The sequence below is a fragment of the Leptinotarsa decemlineata genome, unplaced genomic scaffold, assembly GCF_025532065.1.
Source record: "Leptinotarsa decemlineata unplaced genomic scaffold, Ldec_3_MD MMD2_P_RNA_scaffold_2, whole genome shotgun sequence".
Taxonomy (NCBI): domain Eukaryota; kingdom Metazoa; phylum Arthropoda; class Insecta; order Coleoptera; family Chrysomelidae; genus Leptinotarsa; species Leptinotarsa decemlineata.
In genome coordinates, this window is record NW_027412529.1 from 8420955 (window position 1) to 8447379 (window position 26425).

Here is a 26425-nt window from a genome sequence, read left to right on the forward strand (position 1 = left end):
GCCTATTACGATCAAATTGAATGAGTATTCACTTATATATAACAGTTTAAAGTAGACTCATGAAAACGGATAAAACTTTCGAAACAACCTATACTTCGGATGTTGTAAATAAAAATGAACTTTACTTTTTTGCTAGCGTGCTTGCGAACATTTTCGTCACAATTTTTTTTTCAATATTCTGCCATATGAGTAAAATTTTAATCATTTGCAGTTTCTAATATACCTACTACATCTAATAATTTGAAATGTTCTCACCGACGATGTGTTTCAGGATCCACAACCTGTAGAAAACTGGAAGGGTACTCTGGATGCGTCAAAAAACAAACAAATATTGTGCTTCCAGCAAAGTAATATGTATAAAATCGCCAATATGAGTGCCGTGGAATATGAAGACTGTTTATACCTCAACGTTTACACACCATTAGTAAGTCTGATTCCTGTACACTTTCTTATTCGCACAATTAAATAAATCAACCTGTCCCATACGGTCTAGTGTTTCACATAAAAATTTATCAAAAACAGCAAAGTGACTGATTGTGGATCTATAATTCATGAAACGATCATGTGGACGATCGGAAATAATATGTATGATTGACAGGTAAATGCGGTTGTATACATTTATGTATGTATGGATGTATGTATGTATGTTTGTATACATTTATGTATGTATGGATGTATGTATGTATGTTTGTATCTCTGACATGCCTAAACGACTGAACGGATTTAGATGAAACTTTACATGAAAACACCTTATACATCAGAGTAACATATTGACTACAATTTACAAAGATTTTGTGTAATTTCGGTCATAATATAACGATAAGTATTGAGTAAGTCGGAAAAATTCTTACACCTTGAGAGCTTTCTTGGCGGGCGCTGACTGTACCGTTGGAGTTACATGGAGATAATGTACCGTAAGATTGTTTATCTCAAATAGTGTTATGTAATAGCCACTATATGTAAAATACTGAGCGATAAATACAATTAAATTGGATACTTTTTTATAATGCACATTTTAAAATATCTACTAAATTCTTATAAAAATTGATGTTAGTGTTGTTTTAATTATTTAATATAGATAAACTTTGTCTTTTGCACCAAGTAATTTGGACTAATCGTCTGAAAGTTATCACGATAAAATTAACTTGACACAACGGAGTAAGCCAATACGTGTCGCGTCTACTGTAAGACTACGGGGGACGATGCTCGGGGGTAGAAGGGCGGTCTAAGCAATGAAGCGTCATCGCCGAGAATGCGACCCGAATACGGGCAAACGCGTGAAGGCAGACGTCGCTGACGGTTGTGTTAGTTTTGCGAATTTCTTTATAGGAAACATAATTTGAGTCTCGAAGTTATTCATTACTTAGTACAGTTGGCATAGTTTTCAGTTACTGTATTTTTAAAATTGAAATATAAGTTTGTTTAAAATGGTCTATCACGAAACTTAATGGGACAAACCAAATTCTACGCGGGCGAAGCCGCGGGCAATATAACTTTACGATCCCGCGCTTTATGATGAATTTAACAAACTACCGTCTTTGGAATAAGATTAAAGAGAATTTCTAGTGGATGTAATAATACATTCAAGCAGTCCTTTATCAGAAATGAAGGTATTTTATCAGGACCTGAAGTCAGGGCCGGCGCCCCCTGTTTTTTCGACTTGGGAAAAAGTTGGGAAATTTTGGGCCGTGAAGAAAATGGAAAAACAATAGTAAAAAAATTATTAAAAATGAAAAAAATAAAAATGAAAGAAAAGAAAGGTAGATGTAATAATAAAAAGGAAATAACCACAAGAAGATTGGGATTTCCTGACATGCATAACTTAGAGATCCCATACTTTGAAATTCTGAGTTGTTTGAAAACTTCAAAAAAGTTTAATTTCTCCCAAGTAAGAGAACAGTCCTGAACACTCCACAAATTTTGAAGTGACAATTTTACAAAATTACCAACTTTTCGCTGTTTCTTCGACTTGGAAAAGTTGGGAAATTTTGGGCCGTGAAGATACGAAAAATAATAGTACTAAACAGTAAGCGCAATATTATATAAGTGTTGTTTCCTTGTATTGAACATGGTGGATATGGTGGGAGACCAAGAACCTTGGTCCAAAGTAGAATAATTCCCATTATTATTTTTATAATTACCAAAATTTATTTTTGTTTGTGCATACATACCCTAACGGGCATAAGCATTCAGCCAATCTTTGGATAGCTGAGTAAGAAAATTAATATATTATAGTAGTAACTAATCCCTCTGCTTTAATTTTTTCGAAAGTTGGGAAATTTTGCTGGTGGGGTTGGGAAAATTTGGATTCCCTCCCCCCTCTGGTTTTTCTTTTCGCTACAGCCCTGCCTGAAGTTAATTTGTTTTTAAGTTTTTCACCACCTTGTAATATTTCAATTTCAGTGATGGGAACCACGCTAATTATCATTGAGAAATGATGATCAGAGCTGAAAACAAAGTTATCATCTTCCGTTGTAAATAAGGAGTACGCGCCATCAAAGAAACTAGCAATGACATTAACAATTTTAAAAAATGAGAAATAAAATTTTCTATGTTAATTTACCACTTTTATACGTAACTAATATTGTTACTCTAGTTTTATCCTATTGGGACATTTTCAAACAATTACAATAAACTGCTGTTTGAAAATGTCCTTAAATAGGACGAAACTACAGTATAGTCGAAGTAACCGGTATAGTGCATAGTTAAAGCTGTCGGCGATCTCAAAAGCCAAAAAAAACCAATACAGAGAAATGAAGCCGCTGCCAACTAGTCCACGTAGACTGTGGACTTGTCGGTTCGTATTCGATGATTTTTACTAACTGAGTTTTATGATTGGCTAAAGAGACATAAAATTAAATTTGAAGTCATGTTACGGTGACGAATAGAATGGTCATAAGAGTCGTGTTGTCAATGTTCAGTTCAGGAACTGATTGCGATTCGAAAGTTGAAATTCGATATTGGTGCAGTTATAATTACTTAAAATTTTTATTACCTGTTTAAAATGTGGCGTCCTTGGACAAGTACTAATGAGTAGTAATAACGAGTGTGATAACAACGCAGACTTTTTTCTGTGTAGCAATTCCAATAGCAATGGTGAACAATGCAAAAAAAAAATACCAGTGAATACGATTCGGATGCATTTGAATATTGAAACACAAAGATTATGTTTTAACGTATATAAGAATCTACAGGTTAAGTTTGGTTTCGAGAAAAACAAACTATTACAAGCAACATCAGATTTGACCGACATTTCTGTCTCAGCTGTATATATAAAATAGTGAAAAACAAAGCTTATGAACGCAAAACGCGATATGATACGGGATTACCAAAACCTTTAGATGTTCATCTGATAAAATCATTGAAAAAATCAATATACGACTGTTACAAAAGCAATGAGATTCCTACAACTGAAATCATAAGGAAGAAATTGAATACTTCCGGCCATAACGTGAGTTGCTGTGACAAAACTCTTCAGAATCGGATAAAGAAACTAGGATTTAGATTTACAATGATAAACAAACGTCAAGCAGTTATGGAAAGCAGAAGAATAGTGGAATTGCGTAACTGAATATGTACAAGAACAACGGAAAATTTTCTATTTGGGCGAAACTTGGTATGACACTCACGACACAGTTACGAAAGGGTGGACTGATGATTCGAAAATGTGTACGCCTAACATGCCTGCAAACAAAGAATCGCGACAATTCATTATGCATTGCGGTGGAAGTAGTGGATCGTTCCGAATTTTTTGAAATTATGTGGAACAAAACTTGAGGACAGCAATGTTGACTATCATAAGAACATGGAAGCTAATATTTTTGAGGAATGGTTTGGAAACACATTGATCCCAAATTTAGATGTGAATAATGTAATAGTCTTGACAACGCTTTTTGTCATTCGCGACAGCTCACCAAAGAACCGAATGAAAATTCGAGAAAAGATGAAATTCAAAGTTTTTTAATGGATAACAGTTTGTATTTTGAAGATAACTATTCCAAAAACCAACTACTTGAGGTTCTACAGATGAAAACATTTGAAAAAGTGTATGCCCTTGAGAGTATTGCTGAAATATATGGACACACCATATTGAGACTTGCCCCCTACTTGTGTGTTTTCAATCCCATCGACTTGATTAGGGGAAAATTGAAACAAATCATCTTATATAATCAGAAATGATTATTGAATAACGAAATTAGTTAGCTCCCTAACTATATCATTAAAGGGGAGCTGTTGAAAGGTAGGTTGCACTATATCGTTTACTTGAACTATAACAATATTAATTACGAATAAAAATTGTAAGAAAACATAGAAAATTTCATTTCCCAACATCCGTCAATTTATATTAACAATTGTTTGTGGATTATTATATGATTCACCATCCAAGGTCATCCTACCTAGAATTCTCGTAGTGTTTTTCTGTTCTGAACAAATGCCCAGAACTTTTGGGAGTCACCTATTAGTTTGTGTTCAATATTTTGCAAATATGCAGAGTATGCGTCACTGTTTGTTTGATATTTCTTCTGGGCCTGCAAAATTCAACTTAATAATGTTTATAACCAGGGCTTTTGTACTTTTTGTGCATTTTAGCTTCCATTTTAATGAGTTCAATTAGTTCACGTCTACACCAAATCGGGTAAACATATTTGAAATATCTTGATAACGGAGTGTGAGCACTTGAAATTTCAATGCCAGTGGCAGTGCCAATCGGTATTTGAATACTTATTATACTCGTATACAGCGGAGTAATTCGCTTTTTTGAGATTGAATTATCTGTTATTGTCATTCAAATTGAAGTTGTTATATTTTGTGAAAAGACCACAGAGATCAATAGATATAGATGGCCGATAAAAATCTTCGTTAACACGTGCTACATTTTTTCGGTATACATTACATTCAATATTGCTCAATACCAAATCTAATATTTTATTGTAACCGTTCAACGTTACATATTGTTTCATATTCAAAAACGTTAATACATTTTCGATTGTGCGAGTTTTTTTGTCTTCTAAATTGTTATCAATGGAATATGCACAACTGAAATCACTCCAGAAAAATAATTTTATCCGAATTCATCAAATCCCGTATTTCATCAGTTCGGACTTACATTGTCTAATATAATATGAATTGATTTGAAGTCCCTGAAAAAAATCAAAAGATTAACCGGAAATAACAATTTTATTAAACAAAAAACTGAAATTACAGAGAAATAACATGCAATTAACAACCAAAAAAATAAAAATTGAAATAATAATAAAAGCTGAAAATTAAAAAATATTATTAACAAAAAATTAAAAATAAAAATTGAAAGACTCCAAACCAAGTTACGTCACGACGTTTCGATTGTGTCCACAATCGTCTTCGGGTGATAACTGGACTTATTCCTCCGAGATCCAACTATTTATAGGTCATTGGAGTGATTTCACCGCCTTTTGGCGGGAGTTGTTCGTTTTTCGCTTGATTAAAAGTTTCCATATGTTACGTATCTCTACGCTAGCTTGACTAAATACGTTGTTAGACAACATATACGCGGCTTCTTTGAATTTTCTCCTAAACCAGTGTTCCTCTTTGTGGATGATTTCAGCTTGAGCTCACTTGATATTATATGTTGATGAGTCCAAACATGCTCTGCTTTTCCGGATTTGGTGGTTTCTCCTCGCTGTGTGTGTTTCTTGTGCTCAGCAATGCGAACTTTCAATGGCCTCTTAGTTTCACCGATGTATGATTCTCCGCACTCACAGGGTATCCGGTAAATGCAATTTTTGGAATCGCAGTCCGCGTTTGGTGGCCTGGTTTTCGTGAGGCTGCTACAGATAGTGTTCCCAGATCTGAAGCAGGTCTTGATGTTATACTTGGACCCAATCCTTCTTATCCTTTTCGATAATCCTCTGATGTAGGGAAGTACAAGTACTGGTTGTGGCGGCTTCTCTTTCTTGTGGAGCTCTTACTGTCTTCTACCTGAAGCCTGTTCTACCATCAAATCCCATCCTTCCATAGCCTCAGTGAAGTTGTCAAAAGTGTCAAGAGATAGAGGAGGTGGAATGTATATGATGACTATAAAAAAGGTACAGATTGGTATAGAACACTTCAAATCAAAAAGTCTATTTCTGGAAAATTTGAGTGGTATCAAGAACCTCAGAATCAATGCAAGTAATACACCATTACCACAAGTAGACTCCAACTGGTCAAATTTTCGATCGCAGCGATATACTTCATAGTTATCGGAAAATAGTTCAGTGGATCTAACCTCAGACTTCAACAATGTTTCACTTTCTGCAATAATTTTGTGCTCACAGTCACTAACTGTTGAAATTATCTGTCAAAATCTGTTTTTTCGTAACCCCTGCTGTAACCCCCCTATGAACGACAATTCTCAAAAGTCAAAACTTGGGCGAGCTAAGGACTGACGAGGTCTTACCTTTCAACGTGTGATTCCTAACACGGGTCGGACGATAGTTGGACTATTTGGATTCGACGTATATCACTACAATCCCATGAACCATGCACAATGTCAGAGTGATTGAAATGGGACGTAATTCAGAATCTATGAGTAAACCTAAATTTTTGCAGCTGTCAATGAAAGTCAACATATCAGCTCCTAAGATTATTTGTATTTCACTCGAAGCATCATGATTCTGAGTATTATTACCAAATAATTCAACAGAAGAATTATAACATAGATGGATGATGATCATTAGGAAGATTGAGGAGGATTTCTAAATGATGATTGATATTTTCCAATTTAAATGCACAGTAAATTTGCTAGTCATCAGCAAACATGTGGTAACTGCAATATGTTGAATGATTATGAAAATCGGAGGTATACAATGTATATACCTAAAAGTGATCCTTTTGGAACCCCTTCGTGAACCACTATGCTACTTGATATGTTATTTTCTATTCTAACATACTGAGTTGATAAATATGATTTGAGAAAAGAACAAGCAGAAGTACTCAAACCAATAAAATTTAAAATTGCAGTTGATATTTGATGCTTTAGCGTGTTAAATGCTCTAGAATAGTCAATCGATACCAGAACACGCATCTCACTTTTATCCAAGGCTTACAAAATGTCATCTGTTATAGTTGCTAAAGCAGTGAAAGAGCTGTAACCAGATCTGAAATCAGACTGATTTGGTGGTAATATTTTATTGATTTCTATATGCATTATCATCTGTTTTGTTATTTAGTTCCCTGAATTTTTGATAATGAGTAGAAGTCTGTTGATTACTACGTTGACCTTACCTCATTTGATTATTTCAGAACCCATCTAGTAACGCGAATCTTCCTGTATTATTTTATATTTATGGGGGAGGATTTGTGAATGGTGCCAGTGATTTTGATTTCTTCGGTCCACATTACTTGATGGAAAGTGGAGTCATCGTCGTTACAGCTAATTACAGAGTGGGAGCATTTGGTGAGTTCTATTCAGTTGTTTGGGTATACTGTTACCATTCAGAACTAAGAGAATTGCTCAATATCAAATACAAAAAAGTACTTCACCAGATGCTGTACGATATTAGTATCAATTGGAATAATGAGGCAATGGAATTTATATAATTGATAATGGTGGCTCATTTGATTCCAAACGACTAGAAACCCAGTTTATCAATTCATTGAATTGAAATCGCATCAACCCTTTGAGTAAAATTTAATTTATTTCAACATGAACCTCTTCAAATGTTTGAGCTGTAGTTTGAACTGAGCAGTCGATTCTCTATTTTTACGAAATTTTCAAATTAACTTCTGATTTCCGCAGAAAGCAGTAAATTACAATAAAAAAAACTGAAAAATAAAACACAATAGCTATTTGTATAACAAGGGAGGAAAGTGTTACTTTTCCTCCCGAGAATGATGTTTACTGCCCGACGCGTAGCGGAGGGCAGTAATCATTCAAGGGAGGAAAATTCACTTTACCTCCATGTTATACATATTATTTTTCCACCTCCCTCAAATTTTTAAATAATTTATTTATGAAACTACCAAAATATAATTTATTTATGAAACTTACAAACAAAATTTATTAAAGAACTAAAACTGAGAAGTAGGTACAGTATAACTCATAGGGACAGTATTTTCATACTTGCATCCTACATATTTTTAATTTCTGCTAGAGTAATTATTTATAGTGATGTTAAACGTGCAGTTTTGAGCAGTGGTTATTTGAATACCACTAGAACTGAGAGCTGGATCCAACGCAGTTTTCGTGATATTTTCACTGACTATATTATTATACAGCTGGTATCCCTCGGAAATACTCGTACTTGGCTGATTACAATCAGTTTCATTAACTTTAGTGACTCCCATAATTAGGTTCGAATTTTTTTGCTTTTTTGCAAGAGATTGCTGCACATATCCTTCAGCGATATTTGTAGACTCCCAACCTCCGTGTTGCTTTAAAGTAAGAATGTCTCCTCCAGAATTTGCAAGTAAACTTGCCGAGGTTCTTCTGGCACTATGACCGGTATAATTTATGGCATTAGGCAGTTTTAAAAATTCTGCAATTTTTGTAGGAATTTCAGCTATAGTATTTTTCCCAACCATTTGGTTGATACATTTTCCTGCTCTATAGCAGACAAATAAACGTGTCTGATCTATTTTAGGGCGTACCGATATTTTCTATAAATATCAATATAATTAGGGCCTTTCCCCAGTGAAGCATTGATTACAAACGTTCTCTGAATATTTGTTTTATAATTTGGTATATTTACTATTAATATTGAACCTTTATCTTCAATATCTGTAGTGGTCATTTTAAGGAGCTCGTCACACCTGCATGCTCCTGAAATTCCGAAAATGAGGAGAACCTACAAAACAAAGAAAAATAATTTAAAAAAAAGAAAAAAACTGTCGACGCTGGAATTCGAACCAAAAACTACAAGGCCGTCATGAATAATGAGCGGTGCACCAACTCACTGCGCTACTGAGCCTAATAAACTATTTTTTCTACACCCGTACTCTAACAATACACTTATATGACCATAATCCGTTTCATAATGATATCCATTATGATACAGATTTTTCATAACGATACAGAATATCAACTAATAGAAACCCATAATTTTTCAATCAAGAATCCTGTTCCTTTGTTTGTCCTAGATTCTAACCTAAGTAACTAATTGCTTTATTTGTCAAAATCAGTTTTCATACTACCTACCTATATTATCAAAATGTCTGAAAACAGCGATATAGAAGGAATACCATCGACTCCAAAATTTTTAAAAGATCAGATTAATAACAGTTGTTATATTCAATATAAATATAATTAGAATCTTTATAGTTTTCATATATCCATGATAATACCATTAAGTTTGTGTTTTTAAAAAAAAATATGAGTTAATCACTGTAAATGTGTTCAATACAAATATAATATTTATAGGTTTTCATTATTTATTGGGTTTAGAAAAAATTCGTATGCAACTCTCATGTAATGGTTATTAATACACTCGCATATACCATACAAAACTCGCCTTCGGCTCGTTTCGTATCCCGGTTAATGCTCGTGTCTTAATAACCATCATTACATGATCGTTGCATAATATACTATTTGCGGAATCATAAACATAGTATAAAGCTTTAGCTCTATTATAATATTCAACTTTTATTTTTTAAATATATTTACTTCTCGAAAATATCTTACCTTCATTAATAAATAATTATTATCGGGGGCTTCTAATAAAAATTTATTTAGTTCCTCTCTTGAGAAGGTTTTAGCCTTATTAGGTTTATATCCTTGGTTTTGCCTTTTCAAGAAAGCAATTAATTTTGGGTATTTAATATCCATATTTTCTTTTATTTGAAGCATGGTACGTAGCATCGAATACTTGGACCACAATGTAGAGGCTTTTAGTGTATTTGCTAATATCGAAAAATATCCCAACATAACATTTTCTGAGTAAATACGAATATGCTTTTTTTCGGCCCATCGCTTGAAATGTAAATATTGTTTTTCGTATTTATCTTTAGATTTTTGGGGCAATAAAGATTGTACCGTTACATTAACTTGTTCCAAAATATCCGGTGGTGTATTATTTATATCTTCAAAATCGCTTGAATCACTCATTTTTGAAATATTCTCAATATTTTACAGATATACCTATTATGTATGGTGAAGCACACTTTGAAACTGTCAAACGACCATAGCATGCTATAAAATTTGTCATAAATTCGAAAACCGGATGGATCTATGAATCTAACAAATTATCAATGAAAAAATCGTTAAATTAAAATACCCACTAATTTATACCATATTGCAAAATACAGGTTGTTCTATAAATAAACGGTAAACTTTATATTTATATAATAGAATATAGTTTAGGTTGTCAATGCCGTATAAATTATTTCATTGATTATGTACCATGACGTCACTTTTACTTTTCCTCCCTAGTGAGGAAAAGTACGACTTTGCTCCCTACAATGAGGCCAGGAAATGTATACTTTGGATAGAGGTAGGCGAAAAAACATTTTCCGTGCAATACTGAATCCTTTTCTTCTGAACTCAGCATTATTTTTATACTTCAACATTGCAATGTTCATTAACAAAATTTTAGGTTTTCTATCAACTGGAGACACTGTTTTACCCGGCAATTATGGACTGAAAGATCAGTTATTAGCATTAGAATGGGTGAAAAATAATATTCGATATTTTGGTGGAGATCCAGCGAAAGTAACTATTTTTGGACAAAGTGCCGGGGCGGCATCAGTTTCCTTTCATTTGATGAGCAAAAAATCAGTGGGTAAGTTAAAAGATGAATTCATATAGGTATATTCAATAACCTAACTTGAACGCAAATGCTATAATCTAAAATAGAAAAACGCGTTCAAATTTCCAAGAAAATATGTGTTGAAGTTAGTGTCTAACACCGAAACAATAATGAACAGATGGAGTAGAGATATAAAAAACTGTAGCATCACGAATAGCATTGATCAATTCCTGAACATTTTCTGCTAGTCGTCATGAAAAATGTTGAGGCTTTCATTTGAAAAACAAATTCCACTGCAGGAAAAAACCCAGTTCCTTGGTGAGATGAATATTGCGAAACAATAAGAAAACACTCAACAGATATAAAAGACTGAAAACCACTGAAAGTCTCACCGAATTAAAAAGTTTCAGAGCCAGAGCAAGACTCATTCTGAAACAACCTGAACGATACTTGTGTTGGAAATGTATTTTCACTCTGAGCTACTCAACTCCAATGATACTGGAAGTGTGAATAGAAGTTGGGATTCCATATTCGGTTGGTTGAATAACAAACATCATGACAGCAGGTAGAAAAGGGTCAAATAATGTTATTGACAATTTACCTAATCTAGGAACCGGAATGAACACACCAAACTAACAGAATCACCATAAATATACTTTACGCAGCCGTAATATCCACTCATCGAAGATAACTCAGGTTGTATGAACCTCTGAAGAAGCTAGCCATTCGCGCTAGCAAAACGTCAGGGAGAAATAGACCAAAAAATCTTTTATGATTGGTCAGAATTCGAAGGGATGATTTTTGTACATTTCGATGTTATATAATGTTCAATTGTACCGTGTTAGGAATCACACGTTGAAAGGTAACGCCTCGTTAATCCTTAGCTCGCACAAGTTTCGACTTCTGAGGGTTGTCGTTCGTAGACAGCTGGTTAACGGAAAAACAGATTTTAAAAAACAGATTTTTGTAAAAAACCCTAGCATTTTCATAACAAAAACATTAACTCGATAACGGTTATAGTTAGGTACATAGTATCTTATATGGAATCATTTCATTTTTTTCTTACCTATTCAAAAGTGTTACGGAATACATGGTGTCTCAGTTTAGAAAAATAGTGCATTCCATTTAAAACGAGCTATGTTGAATAACTTTTGGTATAAACAATGATTTGCAGGAAAAATAAAAAAACACGTCAACCATAGTATACAGGGGGCCACATTTTGACATATTCACATTTGATGTTACTTCCCCTACCGCACCCCCAGAGCATGTCACCAATTTTTTTAAATGGATCACCCTATATTGTTTCGCATTATCAGATGCTCCATGATGAGCAGATTTCAACAAAGTATAAAACATATGGTCTGAAGCTTATGGTTCGGGAGCTACAAATTATTTGAGCCACCCTGAATAACTTTTGGAACGATGATTTTCAGGAATAATTGAAAAACACCTCAACATTAGTATACAGGGGGACAAATTTTGACATATTTACATTCAATCTAACTTTCGCATCCCCGGAGCATGTCACCATTTTTTAAACGGATCAATTGTTTTGCATTATCAGATGTTTCATGATGAACAGATTTCAACAAATTAGAATACATTATGGTTTGAAGCTCGTAGTTTGGAAGCTAAAAATTATTTGAATTGAAAACGAGCCACCCTGAATGAATTTCCGTACAATCTGTTATCTAGGTTTCATAGGTGTTTTTGTGAAGTATACTTCAAGAAAGTCTTATTTTGCTCAGTTAAGTTTGAATTTGATATTCTTCTTCATTTTGTATTTGTCTCATTCTACAATAACGATTACCTACCAGGTGAAGTTACAATTGGTGTTTCTGTTATAGTGAATTCTTGAGAATTCACTATAACAGAGAACGGAACGGATTGAAATAGTGACTTTATACTACCAGAATGGAAATAGTGCTAGAGCTGCTGCCCGTATGTTCAAGGTTAATCATCTAGGAAAAAATGTACGACACAAATACGTTTCGGAATTATTGAACAAATGTATGGAAACTGTATCTGTTAACAATAAAAAGCATAACCGTTCAGGAGTTGTCAACGATGAAGCTATTTGTACTGCAGGTTTAGGGCACGTTGGATTAATAGAAAATTCGCAATCTCTTACTAAGTTATCTTTATGTGCAAGGAAGTCATGTTCATGGGACCAATGCAGAAGGTCCCTAACTGAGTATAACACAATTCTGAGAAAATCCAAGAGAGATACGTGGAGAAGGCAATGTGAGGAGGTCGAACAGACCCAAGCATGTGCCAGGCTCTACAAAATACTCTCGAAGGAACCTCAGGTCTCAATAAATAATCTGAAAACAAATACGGAGGAGTATACAAAAACCGAAGATAAGACTTTCAGAGAGCTTTTCCGGGTACACTTTCCCGGGTCAGAAATTACAAATCTAACACCGGAGTCCTGGGCGAATTCAGAACTGAAGACCCCGAAAAGGGCATCCAGGGAGGACTGGCAAATGACAAAGAAGGTGATAGATATGGAAAAAATTAAATGGGCTGTAAACTCATTTCAACCCTATAAGTTGCCGGGACCTGATGGCATATACCTAGTAATGCTTCAAAAGGGACCGGAAGTACTTTTTAAAAATTTGTGTTTAATTCTCAGGGCAAGCTTAGCACTGGGACACATACCAAAAACTTGGGGCCACCTTCATTCCGAAACCTAGGAAAATAGAACAGGACTCGGCGAAGGCTTTGAGACCAATTAGTCTCATGACATTTGCGTTGAGAACGCTATAAAAACCACTTGACAGGCATATCAGGGACGTATCACTGTCTATCAGACCATTACATCGAGACCAATATGCATACAGGTCAGGTATGTCAACAGAAACGGCTCTATGTCGGGTAACAGCAAAAGTAGAATATACTTACAAAAACAAGGACATTGAGGGCGCATTTGATAATACGTCGTTAGAATCAATCATCCAGCTGTCGAGGAGAAGAGGGATCGACAAGACAAGCTGTAGGTGGATAGACTGCATGCTTAGAGGAAGATTGGTATATACAACCATTATGAGGGAAACAGTCGTGGCACGGGTAGCAAGAAGTTGTCCTCAGGGGGGTTCTATCCCCTCTGTTATGGAACCTTGTAATGGACGAGCTACTATATTTCTCTTGGAACATATTGGGTATAAAGCACTGGGCTATGCAGACGACTTAGTTATCTCAGTCCAGGGTAAATACAATAATGTAGTGAAGGGATGCATGCAGCAGGCCCTGAACATTATAACAAGATGGACCGAAGAAGAAGGGCTTAACATAAGCCCATCCAAATCGACCATAGTAGCATTCACCAAAAGTCTCGGACCTCTAAAACTTCGAGGTGAAGAAATACAAGTGTCGGGGGAGGTTGAATATCTGGGAGTAATCCTAGATTTCAAACTGACCTGGAACCAACCCTTGGACAGGACAAAGAGGAAAGCGGAGGTAGCACTGATGCTCGCCAGACGCACCTATGGAAAAACATGGGGGCTGAAACCAGACATGGTATATTGGCTATACACGATGGTAGTTAAATCCATGATAACATACGCATCTCTGGTCTGGTGGCCAAAGATAAAGCAGGCGATCGCCATCAACAAACTAGGCAAGGTGCAAAGACTTGCATGTTTGGGAATGACGGGAGCAATGAAAAGTACCCCAACAGCTGCATTGGAGACACTTCTCCTACCTTTACACATTTACTACCTCCCACCTCCTTTACAATTTGTGATAATAGGGGAGGACAGGATAGGCCAATTCAGACTAGAAAACTCACCGAACTACAAAAGATCGGACCGAACAGAAATTTTGGAACAAGTGGGGGAGCACATATTGAATATGTGCACGGACCACATAACACCGAAGTACACCTTTAACACAAACTTCACGGCCAAAATTGTAAGCCGTGAAGAGTGGAAGACCATTAGTCATCTCGGAAACATGTTTGGAAAATACACCTGATATACAGATGGATCGAAGACCAAACATGGAACGTTAGCTGAAATATACCGAGCGGGTAGAAATCTAAACTACAGCTATCCGCTAGGACTATACACATCCGTCTTTCAAGTGTATGCTATCTTGCAGTGTGCAAGGCTTATTAAATTGAGACCTCAAAGAAATGAGCGGATCAATATTTTTACAGGCAGCAAAAGCGCACTAGGGGCTCTGACAAACCCGAAGGTGACATCAAAACTGGTCTGGGAATACCATGCAGAACTGAATGAACTTGCAAACAGGAACAAATTAACTTTGTACTGGGTGCCAGGGCATTCAGGAATCACAGGTAATGATAAAGCTGATGAATGCGCTAGACGCGGATCATCAACTTCATATATAGGTCCTGAACCAGCTCTGGGGGTACCAAAATCATTGGTACGAAACCAGAGTAGGACATGGACCAATAAGAAGCACACAGAGTACTGGACAAAAGTACCTGGCAACAAATACAGTAGAACCTTCATTAGGGAACCGTCCGAGAAAAGAACCGAATAACTACTTCAATATAGTAGGGATCGGCTCAGAATAATTACAGGGTTACTAACCGGTCATTGTCCGCTTAGAGGACACCTGAATAAAATGGGGCTGTACAACGGAGACCTCAGCTGCAGATTATGCAACGAAGGGATAGAAACAGCTCAACACATCTTATGCGAATGTGAGGCACTGAATCACAGGAGGTAGGCAATATATGGACGTACAAAATTACGCCCAGAAGAATATGACGAACATCCAACACGGAACTTGTACAAACTAGTACAGGGAACGAGACTGATGGAATGGGTGTCATAAGAAGATGGGAGAATAAACGCAAAAGCCCAAGAGGCTGCAGTGTTTTCTGGAGACTTGGACTAAATGGACAAGTCAGACAGCTCCCAAGGTACAAAAAAAAGTTATCTCCAGAATCAGGAATCAGTCATACAAATGTTTTCAGGATCCTTCATAAGTACAAATTTCATTCATATAAGATTAGAGTGGTACATGAATTAAACGAAGATGATTTCGATATACATATCGAACGACCTCAAAAACGAAATGTGACCACATCATAGGACCTTTTTAATCGATGACAAATTGACTACTGATAAATGTTTGGATATGTTGGAGAATCGAATAATACCGTGCATCAATAGGGGAATTGAGGAGGATATAAATTTATTCTAAAACGAAATAGCATTTTAGCAGGATGGTGCACCTCCTGATTATGCAGCTCCAGTGCGACAAGTTTTGGATGATCATTTTCCTGGTCACTGGATTGGCAGAAGAGGTCGTACAGAATGGCCACCAAGATCTTCGGATCTCACTCCTGTAGATTTCTTTCTATAGGGTTATTCAGAGTCGAAAGTGTATGAGATAGAATCAACAACATTAAAAGATTTGAGAGAGAATATAGGCATTGCAGAGAAATAACTCCCGAGATTCTCAACCATGTGAAGGCGGCAATAGAAACTCTGTACCATGTCCAGTCATCAGATTTTGATTCAAGGATTAATAAAAATCTCTTTTTCTGATTTATTGATGCCATATTCGTCTCTAGAACGAATATTTTGGACCAGTTTTTTAGTTTTTCCTGCAAGTCATTGTTCCAAATGTTATTCAGGGTGGCTCGTTTTCAACTCAAATAATTTGTAGCTCCCGAACCATAAGCTTCAGACCATATGTTCTATACTTTGTTGAAATCTGCTCATCGTGGAATATCTGATTATGCGAAACATTTGAAAAAATTGGTGACATGCTCTGATGGGTGCGATACGGGAAGTAACATCAAATGTGAATATGTCAAAAAATATTTTTTCTTAATATAATATAATATGTGAAAGTATTATTATATTTCAGGTTTGTTTAGAGCGGCCATAGCTCAGAGTGGATCAATCATCAGTCCATGGGCTTACCAAAGAGATTACAAGCAAATTGCTTATGACGTAGCTTCGTCTTTAGATTGCAGTTTCAACAGGTCCTCTGATTCGATGCAACTTCTAACATTTCTTAGGAGAGCTTCTGCTGCAGATCTTAATAAGGCTGCAAATGACTTCAAGGTTTTCAAAAACTAATATTAATCAATAAGAATTCAGATTAAATCATCTTGTGTTTTTTTAGCAAAATACTGGAAACGAACAAATCATACAGGGTTTCCGGTTTACTCCTGTAGTGGAGCCAGACCACGAAAACGCCTTCATTACTGAAATGATGTATCCGTCTATTGAAAAAGGTCACATGAACAGGGTTCCCCTCATGATGGGAATTTGTTCAGAGGAAGCAATTGCTAGAGCAGCAGGTGAGGAAATTTACAAGATGATTTTGAAACTTGCATTGCCATTTGAAATGAAAGAGTTTTTAGATAATGATGCATCGTTAACTCGGTTTTCAGTAAGTGATCAGTAATTAGTTGAATCAGAAATAAAAAATGTATTGAAACGAATCTGAAGCCGGCCCTGACCGATATCTCAGCCAGCAAACATATGACTCACCGTGAACCTCCGCGAAAAGTATAGATGAGGACCGAAACCCCTAGAGGAATCTAGAGCGATTGTTACCAATATTAAAGGACGGCTTCCCGTTCAGAGAGGGGGTAAACTCACGATAACCCGTTAGTCAGGGAAGCTATAGATTACGCTGTAGACGACCCCTCCCGATATAGAAGGCCCCGACACTCTGTCGAATGAGGCCCTCATGTCACCCGTTAACACATGAATAATATCTTCATCCATCTCACTCCAGCCAGGTAGGGGTACACCGCGAAGGGCGGTACTGATGTCTGAGGACATTCATGCCGCCACACCAAACTCAGTTGTGACCCATTTGTCTTTCAGACAAGGACAATTCAAAGGATAGGGGAGCTGGGTTCCAACCCGAATGAAATTATGATGACTAGACAGAGAGGGGGTATGAATTCAGAAAGCGAATCGAGCGGTAAACAAATAATTCGAACATTGAAGATAAATTAAGCGTTAGTTCCTAAGTGTTGAATATGAATTAGTTGTGATAATGAAATATTGTTGAAAATAAATTTGTTTAAGACAGTTAATTATTTAATTCGTTACAGTATACCGGGTGTCCCACATTTTATGTGACAGGCAATATCTGGTTTGTTGAAGGAGATACACAAAAATGTTTCATACAAAAGTTTTAGGAGTTCATGAGAGCTATATTTTGATATAATTTTTAAATATACAGGGTGTTTGGTGTAGGTGCTACAGACCAAAATTCCATTTTTTAAAATAGAACGCCCTGTATATCATTACATATTCAGATGCTACGTTAAATTCTGATATCATTTCATGTTTGGTTTTTGAAATTCGGTTACAGCGTTGTTGAGTTATTGCTTAAAATGTAAAGTCTTGAGAACGACTATTATTTTTTAAAATATCTCATACAATTATTCTCTCTGCATCAGATCACATGAAAATTAGTCAAATTTTGGGTGATCGAAGTAATGGTTTCAATTTTGAGTTGTGGAATTCAGTCAGGAATCATTTTGAATATGAAACAATTGCGAAATTGAAAGAGGTGTATTCGAAAACAAATCTTTAATTAATAACAATGTAAATAATATAACTTGATAAATCGTTTCATAAGAATGGTAGGTACCTAGAAATAAGTCATTAAAAATGTTCAAAGTGATGCCCATTAGATATTATACAGGCTTCGAAACGTCGAATCACTTCTCTCGTACAAGTCGCTCTTATAACATCAGGCGTAATATCACTGCACGCTAGTCGAATTTTCATTTTCAGATCATCCACATTCAAAGGGGGAGTAGTGAAAACAATATCTTTTAAATAACCCCATGGGAAAAAATCAAGCGGTGATAAATCTGGGGAACGAGCCGGCCACCGAATTGGACCCTTATTACCAATCCATCTATTTGGGTACGTTCTATCCAGATATTCAGCAACAACCTGTGAATTGTGAGGAGGAGCACCATCTTGTTGCCACCAAATTCCTTGTCGTTCTGCTATGGGAATATCTTCCATCAACTGGATCAAATCATTTTCTAGAAAATGTAAATATCGCAATCCACTGAGATTTTCATTGAAAAAGTAAGGTCCTATGATGCGGCCATTGAACAATCCACACCATACATTAATACCCCAAGTAGTTTGAAAATTACTTTCGCGGACCCAGTGGGGATTTTCTTGAGACCAATAGTGACTGTTATGTCGATTCACAACTCCATTATTGTGGAATCGCGATTCATCGCTCCAGAAAATTTGACTGAATATGTTAGGACTTTCATGTAATATTACCTGAATACAAGCAATGAATTCAAGTCATCGTTCAAAGTCCGTGGGTTTCAAACCTTGTACCAACTGAATTTTGAATGGGGTGTATTTATTTTCTTTCAGAATCCTCTGTACATTAGATTTACTCACACCGACTTCTTCTGCAAGAGTACGGATAGAAACATGTGGATGAATAATAATATAAGCCAACACATTGATCTCTAAATCTTCAGTTCTAACAGATCTCGTATGATGACGATGCTTTATAGTAGAAGGAATTGACCCAGTTCGCAATTTTTCTACAACTCTCGAAAAAGTCATTCGTGACGGAATGGGTCTGTCTGGAAAACGTTCTTGGTATAGACGTTGTGCTTGACGGCAGTTTTTCTGACATTCCCCAAAAATTAATAACATATTAATGCAATCACTTGGACTAAACGGGAAAGGCATACTGGAGTTTTCGCACAAAGAACACAGTTACTGTTTTGCAAAGAATCACTGAATCCAACTGACAAGTAGATACAATTCAACAACATTTGTTACTATGCAGGGACGCGCCGTCCATATGGGCAAGGTCGTGCGGCGCACGACGGCGCCAAGGCGTTAAAGGCGCCCTTTGAGTTGACAAAATTGAATAAATATTCAATCCAAAACTGAGGATTTTTTGAAACTTTACAAAAAATCAACATAAAAAATGTTTCTACCAATACCGATGGTGAAATTTTATTATTCACCAATGCTGGTGGTGCAATTTGAAATTAATGCTATTTAAAGTACCTACTTACTTGTCTTCTCTAGAAGTGTAGGCGCCGCGCATTCCCGGCAAGAGTTTTCTTGTTTAAACTTGTAAAACGTTATCGGAAAGGCGAAGTGGCGAAGAAAGGCTTCAGTGAGATGCTGGTAGATGCCAAAGAATTGGCAACTGCCTTGGACGTAGATGCGAAATTCAAAAGTGCAGAAACCTTACGGCCACGAAGAATAAAAAAACAATTTTCCTATGAAAGTGGAGATCAGCCAATTGAAAACCAAGAATTAAAATTCAAAGTCAACTGTTTTTTTGGAATGCTAGATATTACTCTTTCATCTGTAAATGAGAGATTTGAGCTGTTATACTCCCATGCTGATGTTTTCAAATTTTTGTGGAATACTGAAGATTTCGGCAAGTATTCTGATGAAGATCAATTTAATTTTTGTAAAAAACTTGAAGAAGCGTTAACTGACAAAAATCGAAACGAGAGAGACATAGACGGAACTTTTAACCGAATTACAATTTCTACAAATTTGCGACGGAAAGGTAACATCTGTAGTAGAAACACTTAATTACATTGCAAAAAATAACTTGGCCCACTCATTCCCAAACATTACTATTGCGTTACGTATATTATTAACTATACCGATTTCTGTAGCTTCAGCCGAGAGATCATTTTCTAAACTTAAACTAATTAAGAATTACTTAAGATCTAGAATGGGTCAGGAGCGGCTAGAAAATCTTGCTATTATTTCTATAGAATCTGAGTTGTTAAAGGAGCTGAATATTGAAAATCTAATTAATGAATTTGCCAAAGGTAAAGCAAGAAAAGTTCAATTTCTATAAGAAATTTCCGTTGGTTTTCATCATAATAAGTGTATTTGTTCAAAAAAGAATCGCAATCTAAATATGTTTTATTTGATCTTCAGTTTTTTAATAATTTTCAGTAATGTTTTATAACTTTAACATAGTTTTTATTCTGTTCTGTTTTATTGTGCAATATAGCCAATATAGTGTTTAATATATTATTTTTTATAAGTGTACTGTGTACTTATTGTTTTCTTCAAAAAAAATCTAGGTTGATGTAGAAAAAATTTCATAGTTTTCCACGCTGAAATGGGAAGGAGTCATTGATTATAATATTTCTACCCTGGTAATTTTGATAAAGGCGCTTATCAATATTTCGCACGACGGCGCCGAAGTTACTTGGCGCGTCCCTGTCACTATGGCATCAACAAGCATAAGCTACTTGATGAAATTGTGCAATATAAAGCAATTCACCCTCAAGTTAGTCACATTCTCAAGAATTTCAATATTATATTCAACTGATATCGATATCGTATCGTAGAGGTGAGAATAATGGTTTGTATTCAGTAGTAGTCTAGTTCAATTTAATAAAAGATATAGACTGGATTCGTGTACGAGTAAATAAGTTTTTTTGAAACTTTATATTTAAGGAAAAGTGCAATAACTCAACAACGCCGTAACCGAATTTCAAAAACCAAACATGAAATGATATCAGAATTTAACGTAGCATCTGAATATGTAATGATATACAGGGCGTTCTATTTTAAAAAATGGAATTTTGGTCTGTAGCACCTACACCAAACACCCTGTATATTTAAAAATTATATCAAAATATAGCTCTCATGAACTCCTAAAACTTTTGTATGAAACATTTTTGTGTATCTCCTTCAACAAACCAGATATTGCCTGTCACATAAAATGTGGGACACCCGGTATATTGATTCCTCCAAGAAGATTACATTTTTGTCAAAAAATGGTTTTGTTTTTGTATTCTTTTAATCTAGGCCAAGTTAAATTGATTTGAAATCAAAAGAAGGTTATATAAATATTTTATAATCTATGTTTTGCTCTAGTTGCAAATTTCCAATCATCTGTTGTTTCATACGAAAATGACCTGTCAAGACTAGTTAACAAAAATATGCACCTTGTCGACGCTAATGAGAAAAAAACTGCTGGAGAAGCTATAAGAAAGATTTATACCAATGGACTACTGCAAAATGATTTGGGAAAGGCTGTAAGGGTGAGCATTGAAACCAAAAGACACGAAATACATGTATTCTGTTAAGTTTTCAGCGATTTCATCTGAAGTTTTTTAAATTTCTTTTTTCTTATATATTATTTCTCAAAAACGTCACGAACTACCCGAATCACTGAAGAATCTTAATGAAATTGATGATTATTGTATCGAGTCTGTTCCCAACAATGATCCCCAAATAAGCTCGTATAATTTCATTAACATTATTGTTTGATATCAGGACACCGATTTCAGTTCTCTGAGGTTAATGATTTATTTTTGTATGAAACAATTTGTAATATAAAACTAATGTGAAAAGCTAGGGATATAAATCACACCCTAAAGAAAATAACGCCGGCCACCACTGGTAGTCATAAACCTTTTGTGACGTAGCTAAGAGCGCGCGAATGTTCTATGTTCCCCGCCGTTTCAGGCGTGGCGTTGCTTCTAGAAGGTTGCTAGCGGCTTCGATGAAATTCCGAGGAACATTCCGGCGCCTTCTAATGCCAAATATAAGAGCCATCCACCCGCCCATCGAGACAGTCAAGTATAAGTTACAGTGCGGTACGCGAAGCGATCTAGTAAGGCGATAGACATTCGAATAATAGTTGAAGTTTTAGTTGAAGTGTTTCTTTTATTCAAAAGTGAAATAAATTTGAGTTCGATTATTGTTCAGTGTAGTCAATTATTGGTTAACCCACAGAGAAAAACGTAACAATATGACGATTTGAACTTGAGTTCAATTAAGATTTATTATTGAATTTATAACTCATATAATCAATTTCTGTTTGATGAATAGTGTTTTTCCTGATAGTTAGGAGATTTCTGAAAGTACTGCCTAAAGGTCTGAACCAGCTGAATATAAAGATATCCGCCCTATAAGTGTACTCCCAATCAAAAAGGTATAGCTGTACTACAGCGCTCCTTCAAATTGTCGATGACATAATCACATCGAGGGATCGTGAAAAATGTACACTGTTAATGCTCTCGGATTTCAACCGTGGATTTGACAATATCAATTATCAACTGATTTTGGCTATTCTGCCCTATTTAGGCTTATCAGTAGCAACAATTAAGTTATTTGAAGCATTTTTACTTGGACGGAAACAAAAGGTGTGTATTGGCTATGTCAGTTCAACAACTCTAAACCTCAAATCCGGTGTCCCACACTGCACTGCTATCTGCTCTTACGACGATTTATTACAGTTTTTATCCAGGGAATATGATAACGGCCTGTAATTTCATTAACGAAGATTTTCACATCTCCATGCAAAAAGCATCAAATCATTATTTCATCCAAAAGACAATTTATCGTTTTCTCAAGATATCAACATTACTATTGATATTGACCAATTAGCTCTTATAGATCACACAAAAAAACCTTGATGTGGAGATATACTGTACTTTAAGATTCGAAAAACACATAAACAAACTTGTTCAGAGATCTTAGTTATCCCTGAGAACATTATACGGGGCCAGGCATTTTTCAACGACAGGTATAAAAATACTTCTGGGTGAATCGTTAGTATTGTCTATTTTAATTTTACCGATTGTGTCTATGGCTCTAATATTTATCAAAAGTAGTGTAGAAAAAAACCATAAATTCAAAACTCCTGTCTAAGGTACCGTGCACACTGGAGAAACTTGTTTCATGAAACTGGTTCAGTAAAATATGAAACTGAAGTTGCTTTCAACAGACGAAACTTCAGTTTAACAATATCGAGTTTACGCCTTTGGTACAATAATAGTATATTGTGTAACAAGTTCAGAAAGTTACCTATTCCACACGATGTAGATGTGTGAAAATTGTAGTACGAGCGAGGGCCAATGCCACATTCACACGAGTGTGGAATAAGTTATCTGCACGATTAATATGCAGATATAATTTACAACTTCATAGCTAATTATGACTGCAAAAATGTATATTGACGGTAACGCAATTAGTAATATTAATTGCAGGTATATTATCTTGAATTTTCTATTCCACTAGTAGATGTTGTTTTGGTTTCGAAAGACTGCAATTTTTATTTCATAGAAATAGTCTGAATTATTACCAATTACATGCTTGAAAAACAGTAAAACTTTGAATTATAGACTTATAAAGATAAAAAAGGGCGCACAGATAGTGCCTAAGTAGAAAAATGGATATTATTTAAAGTATTTATGCATTGTCAAACGTTTATTTCAATTGAATTATTATCACTATTGAAATTCACAAATTGTTTTTATAGTATTTCAGTGACATGTCTTTCAATCGAGCTGTAATTCGCCATGCTGAAATGCAATCAAATTATAGTGACGTCTACTTTTATCAATTTTCTTACCATGGACCTCTGGGTGGAAATAGACCATATCTTGAAGGTAATGTATGTGTATTTGTTTATAAGCATTATTTGAGTGTAAAAACAGGCTATTCCTATCTTATTTCATTGTTAAATCAATATATCTAAGGAAATAAATACAGAGTGGCCCATCGAAGATATATTTACACATCAATTTTATCATTGTAACTTCAACCCCTCAGCGGGGTAGGCATTTACCCTCATTTTTTTCAAATGGGAGGAAGAATGCTGTGTTATATATTTTGAAAAAGCAACGTATTATCTTCAAAATTGCGTACTTTTTTTGTAATGGAAAAATATCAGAACTATTAATGGAAAGCAAATCAGCAGTTGCTTAAAAAATCCCAGATATTGTTGTAAATCATCCCTTGAAAAAATATTTCTGGCTGCCACTGACCTTCGTCAATCGTTTGTGATTTGGACAAGGTTGCATTCAACTCGACTTGCATTTCGCGACCGTTCTAGATGTCGCGTCGAGAGACTTCCAGCGACTTGCCTTTCGGCGTCCAGAGACTTCTATTACGATATATAAATACTACCGACACGCAGATCGGGAAGTTTAGTTGGAAGTTCGGTACGAAGTGTTCTAGTAAGGCAATAGACATTTGAGTATTAGTCCGAAATTTTAGTTGAAGTGTTTATGTTGTATTGTCAGTATAGCAGTGAAATGAACTAGAGTTCAATTGTACAGTGTCCTCAGTTCTGATCAAATCCACGGGGAAAACTTAACTTCATTATGAAAATATCAGTACGGCTTCTGAAATTTTGGAGATACGGGAGTAGCAACTTTAGATCTCGTCACAGAAATACAATTGAATTTAAATAAGAATAAAAATGTGTTCTTGCTACCTTTGGATTTTCAACACGCATTTGATAATTTGATACTGCCAATCACCAAATACTTGACATCTAGATGATATAGGTATTAGAGATAATAGTTTCGCTTGGTTTCTAAACTGAAAGAAGAAGACAAAAAAATGTTTTCATCGGCAACAATAGGAGTTTTTTGTGGAGTTGCACAGGGTTCTATTTTGGTATTTGTTTGTTTTTGATATACACCAATGGGGAATGTTCCTCCTGACGAAAATCAAGTAGTTTTCATAAAAGAGCTTCAAAACAACGCATTTTAAACTTATCATTTCAACATTTTTCTTCAAAAAATTATTTGAATACTTAAAAAAAAGAATGAAATAATGCATTCAACATTTAAAGGGATTCGTTTCTATTTCACCATTTGGCAACATCGGTTATAGCTAATAAAGGAAATTAATCTGTTACATGTATGAGACAAACAAAGATGACATATTTCAGAAGCGTGCTGTTCTGTTTACTTATGTTCCGAGTTCCGAGACATTCTGTGACATATGACATTTTGTGCAACTAACCTATCTTTCTCTATATAAATAAATAACAAAACGACTGTTGTTTATGTGACTTGTGGAGGTGGTATTCAACTATAATTTATATTCTGCCTTGATTGTTGATTTATAAAGATAATTTTTCTTTTTTAAAGTAGAATATCTAGGTACGTATAAATTATTTCAACTTGATATATTATATGCAAGGTAAAATATTTTTAGGAATGGCAGGTAAAGTTCTAGGCGCTGTTGCCGATATGTGAATTAGAAACAAATAATAATAATAATAATAATAATAATATCTTTATTTACCACTTATGATACAATTTGTATTTATGGTACGTCAGCCAGAAATTTCACATAGATAAGTTAAAAAAACTAAAATTTAAATGTTAAAATATAAAATATAATATATGAAATATAAAGCACACAGGTATATTTATGTAAAAATAAGGTACCTAAATCTAGGTCTATTAACGCATAACTTAAAATTTCACATACACGTAAACACACACACCCATTTAAAAATATAGGTATATATTTACACACATACACATATATATCTACAAACATAAATTCACAATGAGTTGTTTGTGAGGTTGTCATTCAAGAATTCTTGATAACTATATTAGCACTTATCTATTAAAATGTTTTTTATGATTGCCTGAAATTTTATGTCGCTTCTAATTCCTTTAACTTCAGTTGGTAACTTGTTGAAGCAAGTAATGGCATTGTACTGAGGAGACTTCTTAAAAAGTGTCATTCTATGTTGGGGAATTCTAAGAAGGTCACCTTTACGTGTATTATAGTAATGCTCGGAGGAGTTTTCTCTGAATAGGTGTAGGTTTAATCTGACAAACATTATGGATTTGAAGATGAAAATGGAAGGAGCTGTAAGAATTTTCTTCTCTATGAAGATAGGTCGACAGCTGTCCCTGTAGCTTATGTTATAGATAAGTCTTACTATTCTTTTCTGGGCTAGAAATATTCGAG

The 26425-nt window shown here is 35.1% G+C and overlaps 1 protein-coding gene across 1 annotated transcript in view; it reads left to right on the top strand.

Annotated features, from left to right (window-relative positions):
- The window catches only part of LOC111511648 (juvenile hormone esterase), a 38283-nt gene that overhangs the window by 8355 nt on the left and 3503 nt on the right, over positions 1–26425 (top strand). The window contains exons 3-9 of the mRNA XM_074182895.1: positions 272–424; positions 7264–7417; positions 10551–10736; positions 16557–16756; positions 16818–16995; positions 21572–21738; positions 23964–24093. Of these exons, the coding sequence (XP_074038996.1) occupies positions 272–424; positions 7264–7417; positions 10551–10736; positions 16557–16756; positions 16818–16995; positions 21572–21738; positions 23964–24093 (1168 nt within the window). The remainder of the gene's footprint in view (positions 1–271; positions 425–7263; positions 7418–10550; positions 10737–16556; positions 16757–16817; positions 16996–21571; positions 21739–23963; positions 24094–26425) is intronic.